The sequence below is a fragment of the Vipera ursinii genome, assembly GCF_947247035.1.
Source record: "Vipera ursinii genome assembly, chromosome: 8".
NCBI classification, from domain to species: domain Eukaryota; kingdom Metazoa; phylum Chordata; class Lepidosauria; order Squamata; family Viperidae; genus Vipera; species Vipera ursinii.
The window spans coordinates 10,407,247-10,432,853 of NC_139519.1; the positions used below are offsets into that span (position 1 = coordinate 10,407,247).

Genomic DNA, 25,607 nt, shown 5'->3' on the forward strand with positions numbered 1-25,607 from the left:
ATTATTTGGAACTCCTCTGAAATTTCTTAAGCCATTCTTTATCCTGCTGGCATGTTATACATTCAAGTATTTGTCTTGGTTCCTCACTCCCTCTTGCAGATGTAACTGGGGTTCAAGATTCATGTTTTGAATATAATCGTCTGGGCATTGAGTATGCCTACTGCAGAAAAGAAAACGGTAGAAAGATTCCATGTGCACCACAGTAAGCAATCTAAATTATTTCCTGCTATGATGATGATATAAGAATAATAAGAAATATTTTATGGTCCACATCTGTGGGAATATGACTCTGTTGCCCAGCTAAAACAATAGAAATATGAGCCAATTTCTGAATGGCTAATTTTCTTTGTTTTCCATTTGGGGTTACAAGATGGAGCAAAAGTGGGGTGTAAAAAAAGAGTGCCGTGAAGATAGAAGTGCCTTTTAAAAGGTTGTGTGGGAAAGGAAAGATAGTCCTTGACTTATAACCTTTCGTTTAGCGACTTCAAAGAAGTAACTTACAACAGATTTTTCCACTTCCATCTGTCACAGCATTTATTTATTTATTTATTTTTATTTTTATTCCATTTATATCCCGCCCTTCTCCGAAGACTCAGGGCGGCTTACAAGCTTAGCAGTAGCCTTCATTCTATGTATATGCCTGCTTATTAGGGCTTTCACACACACCCCAAGCGGCATTATTACAAAGTCAGCTTATTGCCCCCAACAATCTGGGTCCTCATTTTACCTACCTCGGAAGGATGGAAGGCTGAGTCAACCTTGAGCCTGGTGGGACTTGAACCTGCACTAATTGCAGGCAGCTGGTGTTACTTAAGGAGGCGTTAGCCCACTGCTCCACCAAGGCTCTTTTAATTCTGTACTCATGTGATCAAAATTCGGGTTCCTGTATTTATGAGGGTTGCAGGGTCCCAAGGTCATATGATCACCATTTTTGCATCTTCCCAGCCAGCTTCCAGCAAGCAAATTTAATAGGAGAGGTTGGATTTGCTTAACAACCATGTTATTCACTTAACAATTGTAGTGGTTCACCTCACTGCCATGGGAAAAAAGTTGTAAAATTGGCAAGGGAAATTCTGGACATAGTTGTGGTTATCAAGTCAAGGACTACACTATTATCCACCTTTCTCATTGGGCTGACATCACCCAGCTTATTTAACCTGCATATTACTGAATAAACCTTGGTTGGCTGAGTTTATGAATTGCATTTAGTCATAAATCATGATTTAGAAACAACAATGGCTAAATTGGCACCACATGTTTTAGTGGTGTGTGTGAATCTGGACTCTGACTTTAGCACTTATGCAAACACAGAGACCCTTGTGCTATTGTTTCCTGTTAAAGGAAGGGAAGTTCTTATTTTATACATCCTTAGTTAAATCTTAATTACTTCTTTTTCCTTTTTAAAAAAAATGAAATGGAATAAAGCTGGGTTTTTTTTTGGGGGGGGCACTTTCCCTGTCCAATGTTTAGTGCAGCTGCTCCAACCTTTAGATTTCAACTTCCTGTCATCCACTGATCAGAGATTAGGGGAACTTTAGGCAAGAATCTGGAAAAACTAAATCTCCTAATTCTGCTTTAGGCATTTTCCAGCTGGATAATAGATGCATTCCTTGCTCTTACATTGAGAATCATGACTCAAACTATCTTCACCCCCAAAACAGGGAAATCACAGTGAACTAGTTGGAGATACAAGAACTGTGTTTCTCTATTTTGTTTCAAACCTTGGAACACCTTGTGAGATTTTTCAGTTACATGTTAAAGGCAACCCAGTTCATATTCAGGCTGAACAAACCTCTGGTTCTCCATCTCTATTTTTTTAATAAAAAATGCATAAAGGATAACCCAAGATCAACTGATTGTTCCCATAGTCAGGTGCTCTTGGATTACTGCATAGGGCTACCCTTGAAGAGTATTCGGGTCAATTCAAGGAGTTGGTCATTACCTTTAAAGCCCTTTATGACATGAGTCCAAGAAACTGGTAGAACTGTTGGGAATAACCTGCTCTGGTCCTTTTAGTGAAAAAGGTATACTTCATATCCTGTCATTGAAAGACTTTTGGCTTGTGAAGTGCAGGAGAAAAGCCTATTCAGCTGTGCCCACCCACCCCCCTACAATATTTTCCTATCAGGTGTGAAGTCTGCCCCCAGAGAGCTGGTCCCCAGGAACAACCTTCAAACATGGCTCTGCTACTTGGTTGGGGCCCCAACACAGGCCTGCTACAATAGGGATGGCTGATGGAATGGTGAAGATTCTTATCCCCAGGCTGCCCATCGTGTTTCTTAATTTTTACCTTTTATTCTAATTTTAATTGTTTGTGGCACTTTCTAACTTTTTTATTATATTGTACGTCAACCAAAAGTCATTCTATTAGTGAGATGGGGGAGATGGGGGAAGGAAGGAAGAAACATTTTTTTTGCAAATATTCTTATTAATTAGTATGAATTGACTGTTTCTTTTGCAGAGATGAAAAATGTGGCAGGTTATACTGCTCATATAATTCATTTGGAACCCAGATTCCTTGCTATCCCTACTATAGACGCGATAAAGAAGATAAGGGAATGGTTGATCATGGAACGAAATGTGGAGATGGAAAGGTTAGTAAATGTTCACCTCTAATCTGTTGGCTCTAAAGTCTGATTTCAGGGGGTGATCATTAAAATAGTTTTGCAGTTGATCATTGCTGAAAGTTGGTCTACACTATGGTGAATCTGAGTAAAAGAAAAAGTGTCCATCTAGCCTTTTTGGTTGTTGTTATTTTGTTTTTCCTTCAAACAAGAGCCACCACAAATGAGGTGAATGTCCAGGGCTGTTTCTTTCTTCCAAGAACAAAATGCCTGGCCTTCTCAGAGCCTGTTGCAGTATCTTCTGGATACACTGTCAAGAGACAGTCCTTTCTCTGAACTTGTAGGTATCTCCATAGGGCAGGTGGAAGAGAGAAATGAGAAAATCAGGGCATAGCTGGTTGTGACCTAACAATGAAGCAATCCCCCCAAAATTGCTTCCCCTTGATTTTTATACAATATAGAATCTGAAAGAAGTTTCGGTTAGTTCGGAAAGTGCTGTCTTACACCATTAATAATTTCTTACGTTGACTTTCAGGTCTGCAGCAACGGGCAATGTGTTGATCTGAATATAGCCTACTAATCAACCAGTGGCTTCTCTCAGATTTGATTTTGGAGGTCTTTCTTCCAGATGTTTTCACTTCCCTCAAGTCCAAAGAAACCCATCTGCCTGCATCCTACTAGTAAATCACCCTTAGCTTCCAGATGGAATCTAAATTCTGTAATATTTCTTCTCCATATTTAATCTGTTTACCTTTTGCTGTAATCAAACCTTTTTCCTGCCACAAAGCTCCATGGGCATGTAAAATACCAAGGGCTTATTTGCTGTCAAGAAAAAAAAATGGCCATTTTCACCGTTTGCCAATTACAAAGCACATTTAATGCAACAAGTTCTGCCTTTTGAGCTGGTGTATTTGAAGTCAGTGTTTCCTCTCCCACAATTTCACACTGGCTTTCCAAGATGTAGCTGCTTCCATCAATAAACTATTCTCATTCTGCATTTCGTAAAGGCTCATTTTTCAAATTTGGTTTGCTGGAGTAAATCGCATCAAGAACTTGCATACATTACTGAGGTAAACCATCAGGAGAATTCTCTACTGGCATGAAAGGAACTTATTCACAGTCATCCAGAAAATCCAAAAGATAATATTTTGTCTCAGAAGGAGCCCCTAACAATAAATAAATCCACATATTATAAGACAGTTTCAAAGGTGCACCTTTTTGTTTCTTTTCTTTGAAAATCTTTCACTTCTCATCTAAGTGAAGAACTGAAGAGGCTTCTTGGATAAGAAGCAAAGCATTTTCTTTTTTTTAAAAAAAATATTATTTTCATTTGTCAACATGAATAAAATAAAATAAAAACAGAGAAACAGAAAAATGACACCAACACTAACAATGAAGAAAAAGGAAAAATAAAGTTTTATTATTTATTTATTTTTATTGCTTCTCCTATGTAACGGGTCTACAAATAGTTATAAATTTTCCCATCCTTATTTCACAAAACTACTATATTATACAAAGATGCCAGAAGAGAGAATCCATCAATTATTGTATTCAACAGGTAGAAAGTCCACCGATGGCTTCCAGTCTCTTATAAACCTTCTAGTTCATTGTCTGATCAAAGCATTTGGTTTTGCCATCTCTGCTAGTTCAGACAATTTCAAGATCCATTCTTCCACAGTCAGCACAGGGCTTAGCAAGTACAATCCTTGCAGCAGTCATAACATAAAGCGATAACATCCCAAATTGTTTTTGGTATGTCACTAATACCTAAAAAACCCTTCAATCTTAATATTTCTACCTTAAATATTCAGAAAAAAACAACAACCAAGAAAGTCCAGTTGCCTTTTGAACAGCACCTTTGTGCCAGCCATGACCTGAATGATTGAGAATCTCCACAGAGAGTAAGGACCATTAATCGGTGGGATGGCTTGACCCCAGAAGCTGTGACTGCTCCATCACTGGAGCTTTTCAAGGCATTTGTTTGTCCACAATGGTATAAGGTCTCCCGTCTTGGCTAGAGGGTTGGACTAGAAGACCTCCAAGGTCCCTTCCAGACCTTTGATTCTGCGACAGTTCTAAATGCTGACTGCTGGTAAAGATTCTCTGGATTCAAAAAGGTGGAAATTCCCTGATTGCAGATTCCTATCTTTTGTGCTCTTTCAAGAGGCTGACTATTTGTTTTGGTAATGTTTGCATCCTAGCGAAAAACTCAGATGATATTAAAAGACATCAGTTTTAAACATTTAGATTTTTAAAACATAGATTTGTGGGGGTTTTTTGTTTTTTGTTTTAAAAAGATCTTTATATGTACAGCAACCCTGACATCTACTGTGCATGAGTCTCAACTGCACCCTTAAACACATTCTAGTTATTTGTTTTCTATCTCCACATGACCCCAGAAACTCTTCAGCTATCAATCAGAATTGCACAGCGCCCCCTAGAGTCAGACACAACTGGAAGGGGAAACATTTACAATTCTTTAATGCATTGCTAACATTGTTCTTCATCTCATATTTGGCCAGAGGATTTGGGGGGCAATGCAGCTAAATGCATCTCACCAGTTATGTGGATTTTGCCAATGTAAAGATAGTAAACTTTGGGTTTCCGTTGTCAGATGTTCTTTTACACACATTGTTCTGATGACAGGCAGGATAAGCTCCAAGAAAATAGAAAGGAGTGGCATTTCCAGGTTCTAGTATCAGTGGCAGGATTCAAATATGTGAACAACTGGTTCTCTGTGTGGATGCCACTTCTTGAAGTCCATTCTGGGCCTGGGCAACAAAAAATTAGCTACCGGTTCTGCCGAACTGGTGCGAACTTGCTTTATCCCACCTCTGTCTAGTATCCTTTGTATCAGAAACAGTATTTTTGGGGGGGAAAGACCTTGGGAGACTTGCAAAGAGATGGAACAGTCACACAAGAGACAACCTGGCCCCACAGCTGCATAGCAGGTGGAGCAAGAGACTTACCAGGGATCCTCCCAAGCTTCTGTAAAGGAAACAGTGGGAGATTTTTCCTTTCAGAGACTAGAGGAGTTGGTTTTCCAGATTCTCATCCCTCCACTTCTACTCCTATTCTGCAGTGGGAAATGCTCCTCAAATTGAGCCAGGAAAAATTGCCGACTTGAGCCCTGGTTCCCCTCATATGGAAGTACTCAATTCAGAAATATATATTTGTATTTTCCTGCAGTTTCAGATTTCACAGGCACCTGTGAAAACCCATTTAAGCACTCCAATGGAATAGCTTACCTCCTGGACTGTGTGTGCTCTATCTGACCAGATCAGTCAGCAAGAGTAACTCACTTGGCCAGTTAAAGCTACACCTGCAACATTTAGCAACCAAATGCTTTTAGCAACCATGAATGTATTTGATAATATACCTTAGATTCTGGAGTGTTCATCATTTTATTATTTTATTTTATTTTATTTTATTTTATTATTTAATTTTATTATATTATTATTTATTTTATTTATTCTGGACAAAAGCATTTAAACTAGTACATATTAAAAGAAGAAAGCAAAAAAAATAACAGTAGTAATAATATTATTGACAGATGGAGAGGAGGGGAACACTAAGTATGATGTCATGGTTCTGATTAATGAAACAGTTCAAACAACATTCAGGCATTGTTTTATCTAAAAAGTCTTAATAATGTGAAGCGGCACTCATGGATGGATGCCAGAATTGAATTCTCCTCCCCTTTACCCATCATATCATACAGAATTGCCTCCCTTAATTACACGTCATGAATCACATTCACCAAATAGTTTAACACATGAAGCTTCACTTCCTTTCTGTAGCACACTATTTCTTATCTTATCAAAATAGCTATTAACATTCCCCACCCTCAGTGATTCAAACCGAGACAGTTTAAAGTAAAAAGCTGCCTCTTGTCAGTGCAAAAACATGTCAATGTTTGCAGCATTGACATACACAAAGAAAGATGGGGGTCTGGCACTTCCGGTGGCTCCGCGGCGACGGAGACAGCCCTCCCGGGCTGCCCGCGGCTCAGCTGTTGTTTTTTCGCCCGAAACAGCGCCGATCAGCTGTTCGGGTGAAATTGAAGCCCCCTCCTCGGGAGAAGAGGAGGGGGTGAGCCCCCAGGTAGGGGTAGAGTTCTCCGGGGCCGCCTGAGCTTGGAGCTTGGGCGGCTGAAGGATTGAACTCCCCCGTAGCCTGGGCTGCTCCCAGCTGGCCAGCGTCTCTGCTCCGGATTTCATGGAGCAGAGCCAGGCGTCTGCGACCATCCCTGCTTGAAGGAGAGACTATGAAAGGAAAAGAGCAGGCAGAGCAGTACAAGAAGGAAAGATAAAGAGATGAAGAGGATTATTTTGTTTTACTCTCAAGCTTGATGGACTTTGCTTAAAACTTAAAGTGAAAGTGCGTCACAATTGTAAGTAAAAGATGGCGGCTAAACCTCCCCCTAGAACTTTTCGGAGTGCTGGAAATTCTCCGGTGCAACAACAATCATTACTGCAGGCGTTGCATTCTCCTGATGTATTGACATCGAAGGATCTTGAAAAACATACCCAGTTAATTTTGGAGTCAATGGGTGTTAAATTTGCACAGATGGAGGAGAAATTGGAGAAATTGGAGCAGAGAATGGAAGAAAGGATGGAACAGAAACTTAGAGAGATGAAGGTAGACATTTTGTCCTCAGTGCATAAAGTAGCTAAATGTGTGGAGGTGCTGGATGATCAAGTGGGAGATTTGACTCAAAAGAATGCTATATTAGAAGCAAAAGTATTGGAAATTGAAGATTTAAAAGACAAAATGGATAGCGAACAGAGTTTGGCTCAATTTTACCAGATGCAGTTTGCTGTTAGAATTAGAGGCCTAAAAGAGAATATTAAGGAAGATTTAAAGCAGCTGGTTTCTGAGGCTCTTGAGGGGGTATTGAACCATCCAGCATCTGAAATAAAACAAGGCATGGACAAAGTGTTTCGTGTGAATTCGTGGATTGCTAAGCAGAGAAAGTTGCCTAGAGATGTGGTGGTTTATTTTGTAAAAAGGGAAATTAGAGATGAAGTTATACAAGCTGCCTATGATACTAAAGTTGTGATTGCTGGTCAAGAAGTTTTGGTTCTAAAAGAAATTCCTCCAAAGATTTTAAAGAGAAGGAAGGACTTTATATTTCTTGTGCAAGAGCTCAAGCAAAGAGATATAAGGTTCAGATGGGAGATCCCAGCTGGGTTGAGCTTCATGCATGATGGCAAAAGGTACTGTTTGGGTACTGTGAAGCAAGCGCATGATTTTTACAACAATGTTTTAAAAGCAACCCCATCAACACTTCTGGAAGCTGTAGAGGGATCTGGAGAAGGAGAATGTCAAGAGGATGAAGATGGACAGATGGACGAGAAGGGTACAGGAGGAGATCAAGCTGCAACTCTTTTGGATGATCTTAGAGAACAGAGGGTGACGCGTGCTGCCTTAAAACGCTCAAAAAAGACTAAAAAATAAGACCAGTAGAAATCTATGGAACTTCCACAATATACTTATAGTCAAGTGGTAGTTGGGTTTTTAAGAGTTTTGGGACGTTATGTATGGTAACAGAATTTTCAATTTGGAATTAATGGACAATTAACTACAGAGGGAGAGGAAGAAAGTTTTGTGGGTTAATGCGGGTTAATTTGTGTAAGAATTATCTATTATAGCCTATTTTGGCTAGAGAGGTTAATAGGGATAGGTGCTTGTGGTGTGTAAGTGAGAATATGTCTAGGTAATAGTGAATTGTGGAAGAACATAGATGGGAATGATGCTAGTTTTTTTTTATTTTAGTTCTTTATACATATTTAGTATTGTTAAGGATTGGCTTACTCTATATAAGCTAGAGAGTGATGGATTTTAGAGTTTATAATTGTTAGTATATGATTGTTTATGATTGCTTTTTAGATATATACCTTGTATTTTGCTCTGGGAAGTGGGGGGGGAGGGGGGAGGAGGGGAAGTAGAGGGGGGGGCAGGGGAGGGAGGAGGGAGAGGGGGAGGGGGGGAGATAGGACAGATCTGCAAGCTGCAAGCTGTGAGTTATAAGAGGGAGTGCAGACGAGAAAGGCACAAGAATCATAACTAAAAATCTAAAACAGTAGTAGTTGTAGTACTCAGGGCAAGTGCGTCTGAAATTGTGATTTCATTTTAATTCAGAATGTCTGGTTAGTTCAGTGCAACACTTGTTTTGCAGCCTTCTTTTGAAGTACTCTTTTCAAACTTGGATACTGTCCTATCTGTAAACAAATCATTAGTCTACAAGGACAGATTACTTATCTAGATTCTGTAATCTGTGCTCTTCAGGCAGAAATTAGGTGTCCAGTTTAGCCCTTCTGTTCTATTGTGCTGCCGCACTATCGGCCCCCTCTACCACAAAGATCTTGCAGGAGAAGGGCAGTATGGACCACCCTGGGATCTGGCAGCGTGAGAGCTGTGAACCATAAACACAAAACATTCTCTGTGTCCCTGCATAACAGATACAGTGTCCTTGCTGACCTTACTAGGGACACTAAGGAGACAGGCCAAGGTAATTGGGGTGATGATAACTCAAATAAGCAGGGGATCGTGGTCCAAGATGAAGAACTTGTTTTGTTTTGCATTAACAGTTTAAAAGCTTCCCCCCCCCCACAGCCTGGAATCCCCAAGGTCTCCCTGATCACGTCCATTCTTCATCTTGTGCCAGTAAAAGTGTGTCACTCACACTTATATGGCACAACGGGCAGACATAGGATGTCAGTATCCCCTCCCAGAGAAGGAAATATTTTGGGAAATATTAATAAGGCAGAAACTTCTCCCTCTCCCTCAAGCAGAAGCTCAGCAGGCCAGCTCTGTAGAAATGCAGGTTTGATAATCCTATTCAGAAAGACTGGGCCACCTATTCATAAGCAAATTGCCTTCAACCATAGCTCCAGAGAAAGTTTGAAGTGATGCGATTAGAAAAACAAAGACCCCAAGGAACATGACCTCTAGAATTCCAAAAGGGCACACTGAACCTCAGGTCAAAGTTAATTGCAGGAAGAGCCTCAAATACAATGCCACAGGAACAACTCCAAAAACAAAAGCCCAAGAAAGAATGGGAAAAAAACCCCCACCATTCCCAGCTTCATTTTGTCAGCCACCCCAGAAACATGCTGTGTCATTGAAGTTTCTGGCAACTCAACAAACAGAACCTTCTTTCCTAAGCTGTCTCTGTTTTGTTTATTCCCAGCCTGGACTTGACCCTGATGATTTTTCTTTCCACAATAGGAAAACAGATATCAGACAAAATGAACTTAAGCAGAATTCATCTGAATCACCTTGGAAAAGAGATGATTTACTTTCAGAAGTAAAATATATGGCTACAAAATTAATTGGCAGGGGGGTGTCAGGCAATTCAACTGAGTAGCAGCTATGAGGAATGACCTCAATCCTGGAATTCTGGATTTTGTAATGTCTTCATTCTTTGATTGTTCTAAAAAAGAATCAAGTTCTCATTTCAAGAAAACCCATTAGATAACTTGTTTTTAGGATGACTGAAAGAAGGCAATGGATGGGAAAGCTTTTTCTCCTTCTTCAAATGCAGACCCCAAAAATGATTATGAAGTCTGCTGCTCACCCACAAGGTGGCCTTTTAGTTCTATATAGTGAAAAACAGGAACACATTTTCCTAGGGAAAGAAGCAAATAATACACCCTCGCACATTCAATCTTAGCAAAAGTGTACTTCTTGACCAATGTAGGTAGCCTAGTGCTGAAATCAAACACTGGAATGCAGGAGGGTGGTATCCAAAAGGTATCCTCCCTAAAACTTTCACAAGATAAATCAAATGTTCATGCAGAGTGTGCTTTTGTCTGGTAAGATTCCTGTCTATCGGAAAACAGAAATGACAAAAAAAAACTACCTTGCACAATTAAGCATGTTGTTCTTCATTCCTTCTGCCCGGAAACATTAGTTGAGTAATTTTTTAAAAAATACATCAAAAGAAAGGTATTAGTCTTTGACCATTTTTAGACTGAGTTCAGTGGATCAAAATGTCTGACTGCCTCCCCTTACTTTGTCTTTGTTACATATTATGATATCATTGCAGGCAAGGTCTGATTGGTTACATAGCGTGATGATATCACCACGTTTCTCACATGATCAGTTGAGATCTTTTGTTTTTGTTTTGTTTGGGAATGGGAAGAAAAAGAGAGTCAGTCTGCAAAAATCCATACAGGGTTATGTATACTCCAAGGCTACAAGTGTGCTTCTGTCTTCTATAAAGCATATCCCCCTCCCTTCTTTCTTATGGGAATATCAACCTCAGTGGATCAACTAATAAGCCCTCATAAGCAGGCATATACATAGAATGAAGGCTATTGCTAAGCACATTGTGCTTTAGATTGTAAGCCGCCCTGAGTCTTCGGAGAAGAGCGGGATATAAATGGGATTAAAATAAAAAATAAAAAATAAAAAACTGTAGGACTGGGTTTCTTCCGCACCATGTGTAGTTCTACGTTTTCTGCAGCAGTTGTTCAGGTTAGTAGAAAGGATACCTGATACATATTTGTAATCAATGAAAACTTATATACAGGCACAACTTCCTTACAAATAAGAGTCTTCTTTTTCATCCATATTTATTCATGAATTTGACATCTCCAGGTCGTTCCTCCACTGATGCTGTTTTGGCACAGTGCATTCCAGAAATGTTGTAGAATGAGTTTTTTGTATGCAAGGAGCTTTGTATATGACAGAAGATGGCAAGAATGTTGAGATGGTACAATTTGTCTTTGAGTTGCAACTGGCCAACTAGCAACCATTCAAAGTTACTATGGACCTAGGACCCAGTTTTGAAAATCTGACATTGTGTGAATATATTTTGGGCCTTTGGCAATCAGACTGCATTTGGGGCCATTTGCAGTGCCCCACAATCGTGTGAATGTGATTTATGATGGTTTACCATTTCTGGTAAAAAACAGCCCAAAGCAAACAATGGGGGTCCCTTAAAAACTGCAGTCTTTGGTTAAGCACTGCGGCATCCACTTCATGACCACCACGTTTGCTTAATGATTACTACAAAAAAAAGTGGCAAAATTGGGTCAGTCACACGACACCCATTTCACAACAGTCAAGACATACAACCTTAACTGCCAGGCTCATTTTTTGTAATAACCTGAGGACTACCTCAATTCTTTTGTTTCAAGCTCCAGATAAACAATATACTTTCTCAGCATGTGTTAAAAGCCAATCAATAGGAACAAAACCTGTTGCCTACAAAAAGGTACACAATCTGAAGAAAGATTCTTATCCCTTCTACTTCCTTTGAATCTAATCTTCTATTTAAATCTCATCTTTTAACATGGAAAAATAACAGAAAGATACATTTTTGTACTAACTACACTATGAGTCACTTAACAAATGCTTTGCTTAGCAATGGAAATTCTGCTCATTATTGAGGTGGCAAGTCAAGGACTATAGTTTGTTACTGGTACATGTTTATGAAAGGAAAGAAAAAAGAAAAAGGGAATCAAAGTGAAGCAAATCAAATCAAAGAAATCTTCTCAGGAATTGTTTATTGCCATGCTCCCCATGATTTTATTTGGGTAAGATTTTTGTAAGGTTTGTTACTAAAACATATAAAGAATGGTTGCAGGAATTGGATGTGACTAATCTAAAGAAAAGGGCGGCTAGGATTGACATGGTAACAATATTCCAGTATTTAGGAGGGGCTGCCACATATGCTTCATGCATATCCATAGAACACAGGTCAGGGGCAATCTTGCACAATATGTTTGCATATCAGCACCACAATTGCAACAAGGGGAATCCCCATCCCCACTAACCCAGGGCAGAGACATGTTTTCCAGTAGCACAACTAATTCTGTTCAATTTCAACCAGACAAAACCAGGCAGGTCAAAACCAGGGTGTTTGCCAATGGTCAGGCCAAATAAGATTAGTTGGACCTCGCCTAAATGTAAAACTTGTACTTTTTTACCACTAATTTAATTCTGTTAGATAGGCTCAAATGTCTGTTGAGAACCTTCTGGATCTTAAGCCTACCTTCTGGAATGATAGCTATTCCCATGAGCTTGGTGTTGTCTGTAAATTTGATGAGTCCCCCTTTTATCTCCTTATCTAAATTGTTTATGAAAGGTCATGTCACAGGAGAATCAAACTCCTGATCAGAGGAGGATGGAACGTGGCTCTGATCCATGGTGAATATCAAAGAAGGAAATCCGAGGCATATTCTATAGTAATCCTGGACCAGTCAGCATCTTCCTCAAAAGTAGCAGATTGTGAAATCACTATGACGTGATGAGAGTCAATGTATTTGCTCCATTTTGAATTATCATCAATACCCATAAATCTCATTCTTTTTGCTGCAGGACCCCCTTTCTTTCTTTGGGCTAAAGGAATATTCACCATAGCATATGAGCCAAAAATATGGAGATGTGAGAGGTCAGGCTTGTGTCCATATAACATGAAATAAGGGGTCTGATTGATTACACTACTCCAAGTACGGTTGATGATATGGTTAGCATATTTAATAGCCTCACCCCAGAATGGGAGACTGAGGTTAGCATCTTCAAGTAGGCAATGCATCATGGTTTGCAGAACCCCATTTCTGCGTTCTGCCACTCCATTTTCAGCCAGAGTGTAAGGAGCTGAGGTCTGGTGTAGTATGCCATTCCTACGCATCCAGTCCTGAAAATACTGAGACATGAATTCAGCACCACGATCACTCTGAATTCTGGCGATGCTGACTTCGTGTTTATTTATTTATTTATTTATTTATTTGTTTTATATACCGCCCTTCTCCCGGAGGACTCTGGGTGGTGTACAGAGCAAAGTAAGTATACAATAAAGTAATAATAAAACAAATAAAACCCCAAATCTATCAGGCCAGGCCGGCTTGCTGGAATAGATTGGGTTGGGTATAGACAAGATTGGCAAAGTCTTTAAAGATCTGAAAGGTCTCAGATTTTTCTCTCATAGAAAATACATATCCTTATCTAGAGTAATTATCAACAATTGTCAAGAAATATCTTTTACCACCAAGTGTTGGTGCAAAAGGACCCACTATGTCAGTGTGTACCAAATCAAAAATGCGTGTTGACAGGCATGTAGCACATTTTGGAATTGCTGCTGCTTTGGACTTTTCTTTCTTGCAGACAGCACAATCCAAGAACACCTTACACCCCTTTAGATCCAAACCTCTTGCGAACTCTAGCATCTTTTTCAGAACATGGAAATTGGCATGACACAATCTTCTATGCCACTTATGGATACACCTGGAATGCAAAGGTTTACCTGTTAGTGAATTCTCAACATTAGCGTGTTTATGAGGAACCCCAGGCTTGCTGTGAGCAACCTGTGTCTTATTTGTTTTCCTGTTAGCTTTAGGAGCCTTTGGAGGAGCAACAGGATCTCTCTCTGGGACATCTCTCACTGGGCCTGTGCTCTCCCTTCTTGGAGCTTGTATACTTGCCTGCTCTTGCGGCTTAGACTTTGGTTTTAAGTAATAAACACCACCAATCAACATGTTTTCAGCAACAATATCTCCATCTTTAACTGCATAACTTGCCTTTTCAAGGTGATGTACCTGGAATTTTGATACCCTAGACAAGTGACTCTGACTAAGCAAATTATTTATTAGCTGATGGTATGTAGTAAACATCAGGAATGAATGCACCGAGCTCTTCAATATAAACAGTTCCTTTTCCCATGACCTGAACAGGATGATTTGAAAAACAGTACAGTTCACGAAGTTCAGGTTCGGGCTCGTGCATCTCTGTGTAAAGCTCTTTTCTGTAGGTAACATGTAATGCTGCTCCACTGTCCAAAGAAGTCATCTGTCATACTCTGGTTGAGGCTGTGGATCGTTGGTTAAAGCCAATGTGACAAGTGGAGCTTGAGAATCACGCCTGGGACCACGACCACGACCTTGTCAACCACCTCTACCTCTGCATCCTCTGGAATCTGTTTCTCTGGGCTGGTACGTGGCGGGTGCTGGAAACTGTTGGGGACAATCCCAGGTGGCATGTCCCACACGATTGCAGATGTAGCATCTTGGCATCCTTGGAACGTAGGCTCTGTTGAGCCCCGCTGGCTCACCACTCCCCGGCAATGCCTCGCATCTCCAGGGGAGCACCAGCCTGTCCGGGGATACCGACCCAACATGCCTGCCAGTCTCCAGTTCCTACCGGCGGGTCCACAGCGGTGCAGAGGGAACGTCCATCCACCCGCACAGTTGAACAGTTGGAGCCAGCTCAGGCAGCCACCAAACAGCTTACAGCCATGCCTGCACAAAGCCCTCACACTGCCAGGCTTCCAGCAAGAGCTCTCGGCCCTTGCCAGCAACAGACCAGCCGTAACCGACCCGACATGGCGCAGACAGACATTGCAAACAAAACGGAACTGGACTGTTGGGTTGAAAGTGCAGTGGGGATGGGACGGCTAGTGGGTGTTCATGCCGGGCTGGGAACTGTGGGTTTGGGGGCCGGGGACATGGGGTAAGAGGCGATGGGGGCTGGGGAACTGGTCATGGGGAAGGGGTGGTGCAACAAGGGTGGTACGGGTGTGAACAGGATAGACAAGGAGGAACAGGGAGGGGGTTTGCCAGGTGTTGTCTGGCAGACTCACCTAACAGCAGCCGTTGTCTGGGGTGGGCGCTGGGAGGAAATGGGTGGGGCTTTTGTCAACTTGTGGGCGGATGTTGGTTTGTGTTGACGGGGTGGGGCTGGGGAGCATTTGGTTGATAAAAGAGCGTTGGAGCGAGATGCTGCCAATGCTGACTTTATACCTGTTTAGTCTTTCTGTTTAGGCACAAGAGGAATAAACAACGTTACCCATTCCTTGGACTCGTTCGTGGTCTGTCAACAAGGATGCAGTGTGACAGGCTCTTCCATGGAAGTGACGCCTTGCTGGAGCTCTTGATGTAGGTGGTTCCCTTAAATGTGGCACGGCTTGCATAAGTGCCTCTTCTTCGGTTAAAATTCTGCATACATGATCTACTGTGCGTTGAGCAACAGGCACATGATTAATCTTGGAAATAGCATCTTTCCATTCATAATTCAATGAGTTTATGATAATGCTGATCATTTGAAAGTCATCAATAGGATAGCCATTTTCTAATTCCTTTCATTTTAGTTAAGTGTTCTCCAATAAGTTCACCAGGTTTTAATCTAGAACCATGGAACTCGGACAAAAGCAAACATGTAGACTCAATGGACATAGGCCAATAACATGCTTTTAACTGAGTCCAAATTTGTTGAGCAGTTGCATCTTGTGAAAATGTGAGCTGCAATTCAGTGTCCATGGACATCAATAATGTTGTGCATGCTCTATTATTCAAGTCCCATATGTCAGGAGGCCATGGCTGGGCAGGAGGATTAAATACCATCACATGGGTACCTTCTCTGTGGAGCAAAAGTCCAACCTCACTGACCCATGCCCTGTAATTCTGTCCTGACCGCTTCAATTTTGAATCACCAACCAGTGGTACAATAGGAGATGCCTGTTGAGGAACATGCAATTGGGGTACTGGCTGTGCAGGTTATACAAATTGGACTTGGCCTGCAGGAGGCGCTGGTTGTGCAGGCTGTGCCACCCAGACATAACCAGCAGGGGGCACCAGTGATGCCTGTGCCAAGGCTTGGACTTGCAGCAGTTGAATTGGAGCTGCCGCAGGTACTGGTGCTGGGGGTGGCTGTACTTGAGCTGCAATGCCACCCTGGCCAGCAGAAGGTGCTGGTGCTTGAGCTGCTACAGTAAGTTGGCCTGCAGTTAGCACTGGCCTTTGTATTTGAGAAACCAATGGAGGCTGCACGTGGGCTGAAGGCTGCTGTGCTCCATCTGAGACAGGAACCTGAATAGTAGCAGTATCAATAGGCATTCTAGCTGAAGTTTCCAATGACTGAAGAGGTGTGGCAGCGTGGAGCGAAGCTTGATGAAGGGACATCTGTGAAAATGCATCCTGATTCTTTGAAATGCATCTTGTAAAACAAATTCACCAGCAGATGGTGCTATAACATTAGATTCAGGCACCATTGTATCCTTGCGTGTCATTTGACACAGCAGGCAGTCAGGCACCCATTCGTCTGACACAAGACTCCACTGTGAGCGTGCCTTTGTCTTTGAAGGAGAAGGCAAAATGGCGATCCCTTGTGGGTGTGGCTTTACTTGTGAAGAGGGAGGCAATAAGGCTGATTCTGAAAACTGAATGCCAGCAGAGGCTCTCCCATGCTTTTTATACCATGCTGCACACAACTTTGCGTTTTGCAGCTCTTGCTCAAAAACTTCAATTTGTTCATAATAACTTTGCAAAGCCTTCTCCTCAAAGTTTGCTCAGGGCTAGGAGGATTATAAATCACTTTCTTCCCTTTTGAAGCCTTAGGTCTAGCACCAAATCTCTCATAATCAGCCTGATCCCCATGAGCACAGGTTACTACTGGGGCATCAGCTTGAAAGTCTGGAAAAACAGAAAATGGTGAAACTGACCTTGGCTCAGAGGCTGCTTCTCCAAGACGTGTAGCCGATGCCAACGGAGTCTGTAAACTTGAAGGGAGATCTCTCAGTGAAATGGCTGCCTCCTCCTCAGCAGACTGATAACCGGCCTTCTTTCTCTTTTTCCTCAGCATGTTGCAGCAATTAATCACAGCTTTCTCAGTACCGCACTAACTGCCTGGCTAATTAGCTATCAATAAATCTTGAAATAATAAATACGGAGAGAAAATATAAATAAAAACCTTTGAGGGTTTTTTCCATGGCCTCCTGGAATATGCCAGATGCCACTGAAATGCCAAATTGCAGGCGGTTTACTCTGAACACCCCGCGGTGGGTGACAATTGTCTGGCCGTCTGCTGTCTCTTTGGAGACAAGCAACTGCAAGAACGCATGCGCTAGGTCAAGCTTTGCAAAAATGGTGCCTGACTGGATTTCTGACAGGACATCCCTCACAGCTGGGACTGGGTAGGTGTGGGGGTTCAAAACTCAGTTGAGGGTTGCTTTATAGTCCATGCAGATGTGGACCTCCCTGTTGGGCTTGACTGGGGTGACTATGGGGGTTTCCCATGTGCTCCGTCTGTCGGCTCTAATACCCTGAGTTTGACTAGTCTGTCTAGTTCCTCCTCGATTTTGGACTTGAGGGTGAAAGGCACCCTTCTGGCTTTTATTCTGACAGGCAGAATCTCAGGGTTCAGCTTAAGGTCTACTGGGGGTCCTTTGTATTTGCCTAGGGTCCTGTCAAACATGTCTGCATACTGGCGGAAGATGGTTTTTAGTGGTTGAAACTTGGTTTGATTTATTCCTACAACTTATATGCCCAGGGCCTCGAACTACTCGAGGCCGATGAGACTTGCACGTCTCCCTGCCATAATTTGGGCTGTGAGTTCTCTGTGGAACTGCTTGTAATTAACTCTGAGTTTCATTTTCCCCTTCAGTTTGATGGGGGCTCCCTGGAAATCAGAGAGCTGAATTTGCGGAGGGATTAGGGGGAAGTGGCGCTTGCAGCGACGTGCAATTCCCTGAAGAGTGTCCCATGATATGATGGAGACAGAGGACCCTGAGTCCACCTCCATTTCCCATGGGACTCCTTGTATGCGCACCTGGATTTCTATTTTGGGCTTGAAGTGGTTGATGACTAGGGGCCCCTGGTCCGAGTGGACAGTCAACACTGATGCCCTTGGGTTTGCCCTACCCCAGGATTGGGGGGACGTCCTACCTGGTGGGGCGACTTCCAGTTCATGGAGGTTTTCTCGATTCATGCTGCGGCAGGTGGCACGGATGTGTCCGATCTTTCCACAGCCGTGACACTTGGCATTCCGGAATCTGCAAGCAGCTCTGGCGTGATTCCCGCCACAGCTGGCACACTTTGCCTGGTTTGTTGGAGGATTTTTGGAGGTAGAAGCCGATCTGTCGGGTTCCCGGCGTGCTTGGGGTCTACTGGAACTTGGGCGGATGGCATCTAATCCTGTTTCTTCCTCAGATCTTCCATTTCCTGGATTCCTCAGGTAGTCCTGATGGACTGACCTGCTGAGGGAATGGCCAGTCGGGGCCATGTCTTCTCTGTGGCTGTCTTCGTACACCATTATTTCGAGCGTTACCTCGGCAAGGTCCATCGTTGGCTTCGTGATGATCTTTTTCTGCAGCTGTTCATTCCTCAGACCTACTATGACCTGGTCGTGGATGCGGTCCTCGAGGTTGGGGAAATGGCAACGGCGGGCTGCGTGGCGTACCTCAGCAATAAAGGATGTGGCTGACTCGCCTGGTCGCTGGTAGCGGCGGGCAAATTCAGCTGCCAATACAGTTCTGACTGCCTTGGCATGAAGTGCTGGTTGAGGTGGTCCACCAACTCAGCATAAGGCACCGTGGCAACCAGGTCCGGGCTGCAGAGCCCGATGGTGACATTGTAGACCGCCGGCCCACTGAGGCACAGAAGTGCAGCGGCCTTGGGACAGTCTTCGAGGATTTTGTTGACCAGGAGGTATCCCTCAACCTGCCCGAGGTGCGACTCCCAGCCTTCTGGTTGCGATATATCAAACTCCCTAATGTGTCCGAGAGTGGCCATGCTTGTCCAGGTCCCTGGGTCTGCTATGAGGCGGTAGGTAGGTGGAGGGCTCTCCCTGTCCAGCTAGTGACTTCAGCGGTTGTCAGCTGGTGGGACAGCTTCCCTCCTTCCACTCGTAACTTCAGCTCTGTGACTTAGCTCAGTATAGCAGACTCGGATCCCACCTTCGTCGCCAGGTGGATTAGCATGAGGTAAGACCAGGAGACAGCAGGCTCAATCTTAAACGTTTATTAGGGGAAGCACCGGCTTAGAACACCGCCGGGATACAATCCTTGGGTGAGTGACAACCAATAACAATGTGGCGTTCTCCTGCTACTCGGCTGCGGCCAATCAGGCGCAGCTAGCTCTGACAGCCGTGAGCTGTCAACGAGCCGCGCCTCCGACCGGCTGGCAACTTTTGACAGCTTGGTCGCTATTGCGCATGTGCGGTGTCTGACAACCTGACAGCTGTCATTCAGCTGTGCCTGCGCAGCCGCCAATGACAACTGTCAGAGTCAGGCGGTCGTGCGCGCCTGCGTGTTAGTGAGCGGCAGCCCATTTGACAGCTGTCAGCGGGCTGCCATGTTTTCTCCTCACGAACTGTGTGAGGATTGGGAACTTGGTTAATACATAACAGGACTGTTTAATACATAACACTAATGAGAAGGAAGGACTCACTGGAGAAGAGCCTAATGCTGGGAAAGATTGAGGGCAATAGAAGAAGGGGACGACAGAGAATGAGTAGCTCCAAGCTGAAGGGAGGGCTGCCGCCCTTCTACCGCTGACTGGAGAGACCTCTCTCCCACTCATCACCTCTCCAGGGCAACTTTCGACCCCTTTAAAGGGGCCCCCAATGAAGAAATCCAGAGAACGTGGGGAGCATTCCCTCACGCTTCTGCTCATGCAGAAAACCAGAACTGGAAGCCAACTTGTAAGTCTGGTAAGTCCATCTGGGCCTGGAGCTTTACCTAATTTTATTTTTCCTACATGTACATAGGTGACTTTTGCAATTCAATTTCTTTCTTTCTGATTGCATCGAACATCTTTTGCATCTTTTACAGAGATTTTTTATTCTCTAACTGATTATATTGTAAAAAAAATAACCCTTCATAACTGCCTTACTACCCTTCCAGACAGCTGTTAGGTCTGTCCCGTTGCCTAGATTATTATAACAATAGTCATGTAATTTTTTGTTAGTCTTTTACAATTGCCTCCATGAGTCTATTAGCATTAAATTGTCCATCATTTCACAGAATGTCTTTGCTAATTTATCCTGGGAGGGTTTGATCCCCTTAAGAGATGTTCTATCCCAAATTGGCGAAGTCACACCATTCCAATCTCCCAATATAACCCAATTTTCATATGAAAAGAGTTGTTCCATAAGATACTCAAAGAAATTGCTTTTTCCCTCATTTGGGACATAAAGACCAATCACTATTGATTTTTTGATCCATTAAATTCAATTTCCACCATTACAAATCTATCATATTCATCTGATCCAAGTAGCCTAGGTTTAAATTGGGGTTTTATATATAAAAAAACTCCATTAATCTCAAGCAGATATAAATTCTACCCCATGTCTTTTATTTGTTAAATATTTCTGGTCTTGTTTTTAATATGTGCTTCTTACAGACAGATTATATCATCATTAAGTTTTCTTCTACTTTTTTATGCTTAGATGGGGTTTTGGAGGAGAGATTGGACAGCCATTTGTCTCTAATGGTATAGGGTCTCCTGCCCTGGGCACAGCTTGGAAGAGAAGACCTCCAAGGTCTCCTCCAACCCCATTGTTCCATGTTCTATGATTGTTCTTGGTTATCTGCAACTGACAATAATTCTGTAATTATGTTATGGGCACCGCACATGGGGTAGTTCTGATACTCAGAGGTCTCTATGGACAGATCATGGTTCCAAAGATTTACAGTAAATTTGGCCCTTCTTTGTTTGATGCCTACTTTCCAAGAAAAATAAGACTTTAATCCCAGTGGAACAATGCTATAAGTGTATTTAAAATGGCTGCTGCCAGTTATGAAATATTGTGGCTTGCCAAGGAGCCAAACATCATCCTCTTGTCCAGATGAAAACATCTTACTGACAGCTCATGAATGACAAAGGAAACTTTCTTGTCTTTCCTTTTCCATTGACGTTGTGATTCAGGAGGACTTTCAGCCTGCAAAGTCTGTGCCCACATAAACATTTTCAGTTTTTCTTGGCTTGTAAAGAAATTTCTATCACCTGATGAGTGACATTTAAGACATTTTCTCTTTAGGTTTCTTCTCTTTGGCCAAGGTAATATAATTTGATTTCGTTCCTAAAAATTCCTAGCTTATGACAATAGATAATAATAGACCAGCAAATACAACACAAAAATCAAAGGAAAATAGGATAAAAAGAAAAAAAATACAATTGGACTGAATATCTTTTGGGTCTTTTCCAGAGATTTTTTTATTCTCTAACTGATTATATTGTAAAAAAAATAAGCCCTCCTAACTGCCTTACTACACTTCCAGATAGTTGTTAGGTCTGTCCCGTTTCCTAGATTATTATCAAAATAGTCATGTAATTTCTTGTTAGTCCTTTACAATTGCCTCCTTGAGTCTATTAGCATAATATTGTCCATCATTTCAAAGAATGTCTTTGGTAATTTACCCTGGGAGGGTTTGATCCCCTTAATAGATGTTCTATCCCAAAGTGGTAAAGTCACTTCGGATAGAACGTAAGGCAATTTTCCAATCCCAACACATAAGCTAATTTTCATATGAAAAAGGTGAGAGTTGGTCCATAAGATACTCAAAGAAATTGCTTTTTCCCTATATGTGTGTAAATTACTAACAAAGAATTAAGGGAGACTAAGATGCATTTCTGACTCTTTAGTCTTCATCAGTCAGTCATACCCTTCTGAGATTCGAACCTGGGCTGGTTGCATATTAGGCAGTATTTTTACCTCTTGAGCCACAGGATCTCTCTCGCTCTCTGTTAGCTTTCTGCAAGGGGAGATATGAGTCAAATGTTAACTATTTAGATTACCTTGCTAGGCCCCAAACATGGGGCAAATCTTTATTTCCTGTTTTCAGCCTTATCTCAAAGGCCATCGAACAGGCTGTAGTCACACCAGACAGTTCATATATTTGTGTAAATTATTTACACAATAATCTAAATAGTTAACATTTGACTCATATATATATTATATATATATATATATATATATATATATATATATATATATATATATATATGTGTGTGTGTGTGTGTGTGTGTGTGTGTGTGTGTGTGTGTGTGTGCGTGTGTGTGTGTGTGTGTGTTAAGTATTTGTCAAGGCTTTTTGATGTGTGTGTGTGTGTAAATTTATTGCTAACAAAGAAGTAAAGGGAGACTGATATGCATTTCAAACTTATTTGTTCTCATCAGTCAGCCATACCCTTCTGAAAACAAATAAGTTTGAAATGCATATCAGTCGCTCTTTAATTCTTTGTTAGCAATAAATTTACACAAATATGAGCTGTCACTACTGTGACTACTGCCTGTTGATGGCCTTGGGTTAGGCTGAAACAGGAAATAAGATTTGTCCCATGTTTGGGGCCTAGCAAGGTAATCTAAATACTTAACAAACATTTAAAACATATATATATTCCATTAATCTTTTTTAGCCAAGCAGATATAAATTCCTCCCCGTGTCTTTTTATTTGTGAAATATTTCTGGTCTTGTTTTTATATATGTGTTTCTTGAAGACAAATTATATCAGCATAAAGTTTTCTCAAATAGTGAAATACTGTTTTAGGCTTAGATGGGGTTTTCAAGAAGAGATTGGACAGCCATGTGTCTCTAACGGTGTAGGGTCTCCTGCCTGGGCAAAGCTAGGAAGAGAAGACCTCCACGGTCTCTTCCAACCCTCTTGTTCTATATTCTATGATTGCTCTTGGTTATCTGCAACTGACAATAGGTCTGTAATTGTACAATGGGAGCTGCACAATGTGGATAGTACTGATATTCATAGGTCTCCAGGGACAGATCATGGATCCAAATCTGGCCCTTCTTTCTTTGATGCCTACTTTCCAAGAAAAATAAGACATTAATCCCAGTGCAACAATGCTATAAGTGTATTTGAAATGGCTGCTGCCAGTTATGGAATATTGTGCCTTGCCAAGGAGCCGTGTCTTCTCATTTACAGTAAACATCATCCTCTTATCCAGATGAAAACATCTTACTGACAGCTCATGAATGACAAAGGAAACTTTCTTGTCTTTCCTTTTCCATTGACGTTGTGACTCAGGAGGGCTTTCAGCCTGCAAAGTCTGTGCCCACACAAATATTTTCAGTTTTTCTATCACCTGATGAGTGGGGTGAAACGGATATTAACTTCCTGGAGAGAATACTTCTCTGAGGTTCCCTGCCTGACTTTTTTTTTAAAGGTTAAGTTGCAAAAAGGAAAAATGATCCAACCATGCTTTGAATCATCTGCAAATCTATGGTGGTCTATCCTAGACTTTCCAATGAATTTTAACATTTAGTTTACTTTGGTATCATTTTCAAGGGCCAGTGTGATATAAATTAAGATGTTGGATTGGACTCAGGATAGCCATGATTAGGTCTCCAGTTACCATGAATGACTTTGGACAATTATTATTCTTAGCCAAAACTAATTCCCAAGATTGGTGGTGTGAAGATAAAATGAGAAGTGGTGTCACTTGAGCTCCATGGAGGAAATGAGGGAGATTAATGTAAGAGAATAAAATAGATTTTTGAATATAGCTCTTATGCAGCAATTTTCTTAGATTAAATTGATGAGTTTTCTCTTTATGTTTCTTCTCTTTCACCAAGATAATATAATTTGATTTAGTTTCTAATATCTCCTAGATTATGACAATATACAAAAAGAGACAAGCAAATACAATACAAAAACAAAAGCAAGGTAGCATAAAAAGGAAAAATATAATTGTTCTAAAATATCTAAAAATGATTAGAGTAAATATGGCATTATGTACAAATTATAAGACAATACTTGGCTATCATCAAGGTTATAAAATAATATTGATCCAATAATTATAATAACATTTTGAAATAAACCAAATCGGAATAACAAGTTTATTTAGTAAAGAATGAAAATAATTCTTGGCAAGCACCAGCATAGAGACAACATTACAAAATAACATGTCCCATCAATTTAATTTAATAATTCCTCTACCACATGGACAGAAGGGGATTTTTTGTTATCCTCCTTCAGGATTTTTTTTAATCCTATTTATATCCCGCCCTTCTCCAAAGACTCAGGGTGGCTTACAATTTAAAGCACAAATCAATATACTTAGCAGTAGCCTTCATTCTATGTATATGCCTGCTTATTAGGGCTTTCGCGCCCCCCCCCAAGCAGCATTGCTGTTAGGAGAGTATTAAATTGTGCTAGGGATGAGGTCCTTCTGAACTTTGGGATACCTGTGTGACTGAGATATCTAACTGGTTGGAGAAGATGTGAAGAATAGCTCTATAAGAGATTTCTGATAATTTATTTATTTATTTAGAAAATGTATATGGGTGCCCACTCATTCGCCATGAGTAGAGCTGGAGATGCTGCTTACAGCTTTCAATTAATGGCCCACTGTTTGAGATCAGCTGCCAGTGCCTGTTCATGGCCCATCATGGTGATGGTTGGCCAAGAAACCCATTAAGTTGCAATTTGTATTGCATATATTGCATGGCTCCAGGAGCACTAAAAGCTGTCAGTCACAATTAAAGAGGCCTGTCCAGCACACATAACCAAGAGCATTTGTTGCACTCAAAGCAGGAGAAGAATTTATGATTGCTACCTCTAATACAAGGACCTCAAGAGGTTCACCTAAAATAATTGAAAAGAACAAACAGATCATTGAGATGTACCAAAGCTTCTTCTTCTAAAGAACGGCATGCATGATAGAATATGGGAATCCAAGAGGCAACTTCAACCTAGACAAGAACTGTTACATCAGTAGAGAGGAATGAAGGCTTTTTGAAGCTGAAAATTTGGCAATACGTCCTTATAAATTTTGTAGAGGGGATGGAAACCCTAAGACCTCCATATGCTATTAAATTGAAACCTAGATATATTGACCACACTGCTTAGGGCTGTTGGGAGATGCCCAGTTGATTAGCAATATCTGGAAGTGTAAGGGACTATTAGTAAATATAAGGAAAAGATTCTGAAAGAAAAATGCTTATGCATAGAGTACATATACCTGTACATACATTCACCCAGTTGAATAAAATGCAAGTAGAAAAAAATATTTTGACTAAGCTAGTGAATTCCTGAGCAAAAGTTGCTGAACAGAGAGGTTAAATTCAGCATAAGATGTAGCTCTTCCCTTAACATGCTTTGCAATTTTAATTAGTCTGGAGGTATTTCAAGGGAGGAGTGCTGGCGATGGTAAGGGCAGAAGCTCCGAGAGAAAACAAGTCTGCCACTAAAGAGAGTTTCAAAGGCTCACATACCTCCTTGTTTCTAAATGAAGGGCAGGTTCTTTTGCCTTAGTCCTCTTGGAATGAAGCTGCTGTTTCTACTGTGAACTTTCTTTTCCCCCA

The 25,607-nt window shown here is 41.6% G+C and overlaps 1 protein-coding gene across 3 annotated transcripts in view; it reads left to right on the top strand.

Annotated features, from left to right (window-relative positions):
• The window catches only part of LOC310643888 (zinc metalloproteinase-disintegrin-like daborhagin-K), a 129,108-nt gene that overhangs the window by 95,220 nt on the left and 8,281 nt on the right, over nucleotides 1-25,607 (top strand). The window contains exons 15-17 of one of the 3 annotated variants that reach the window (XM_083368552.1): nucleotides 100-202; nucleotides 2,462-2,594; nucleotides 3,100-3,741. The exons of 1 other annotated variant lie outside the window; for it this stretch is intronic. In XM_083368552.1, the coding sequence (XP_083224678.1) occupies nucleotides 100-202; nucleotides 2,462-2,594; nucleotides 3,100-3,144 (281 nt within the window). In that variant the 3' untranslated portion in view covers nucleotides 3,145-3,741. Of the gene's footprint in view, nucleotides 1-99; nucleotides 203-2,461; nucleotides 2,595-3,099; nucleotides 3,742-25,607 lie in introns of those variants that run through there. One more of the 3 variants, XM_083368551.1, reaches the window with a different exon arrangement.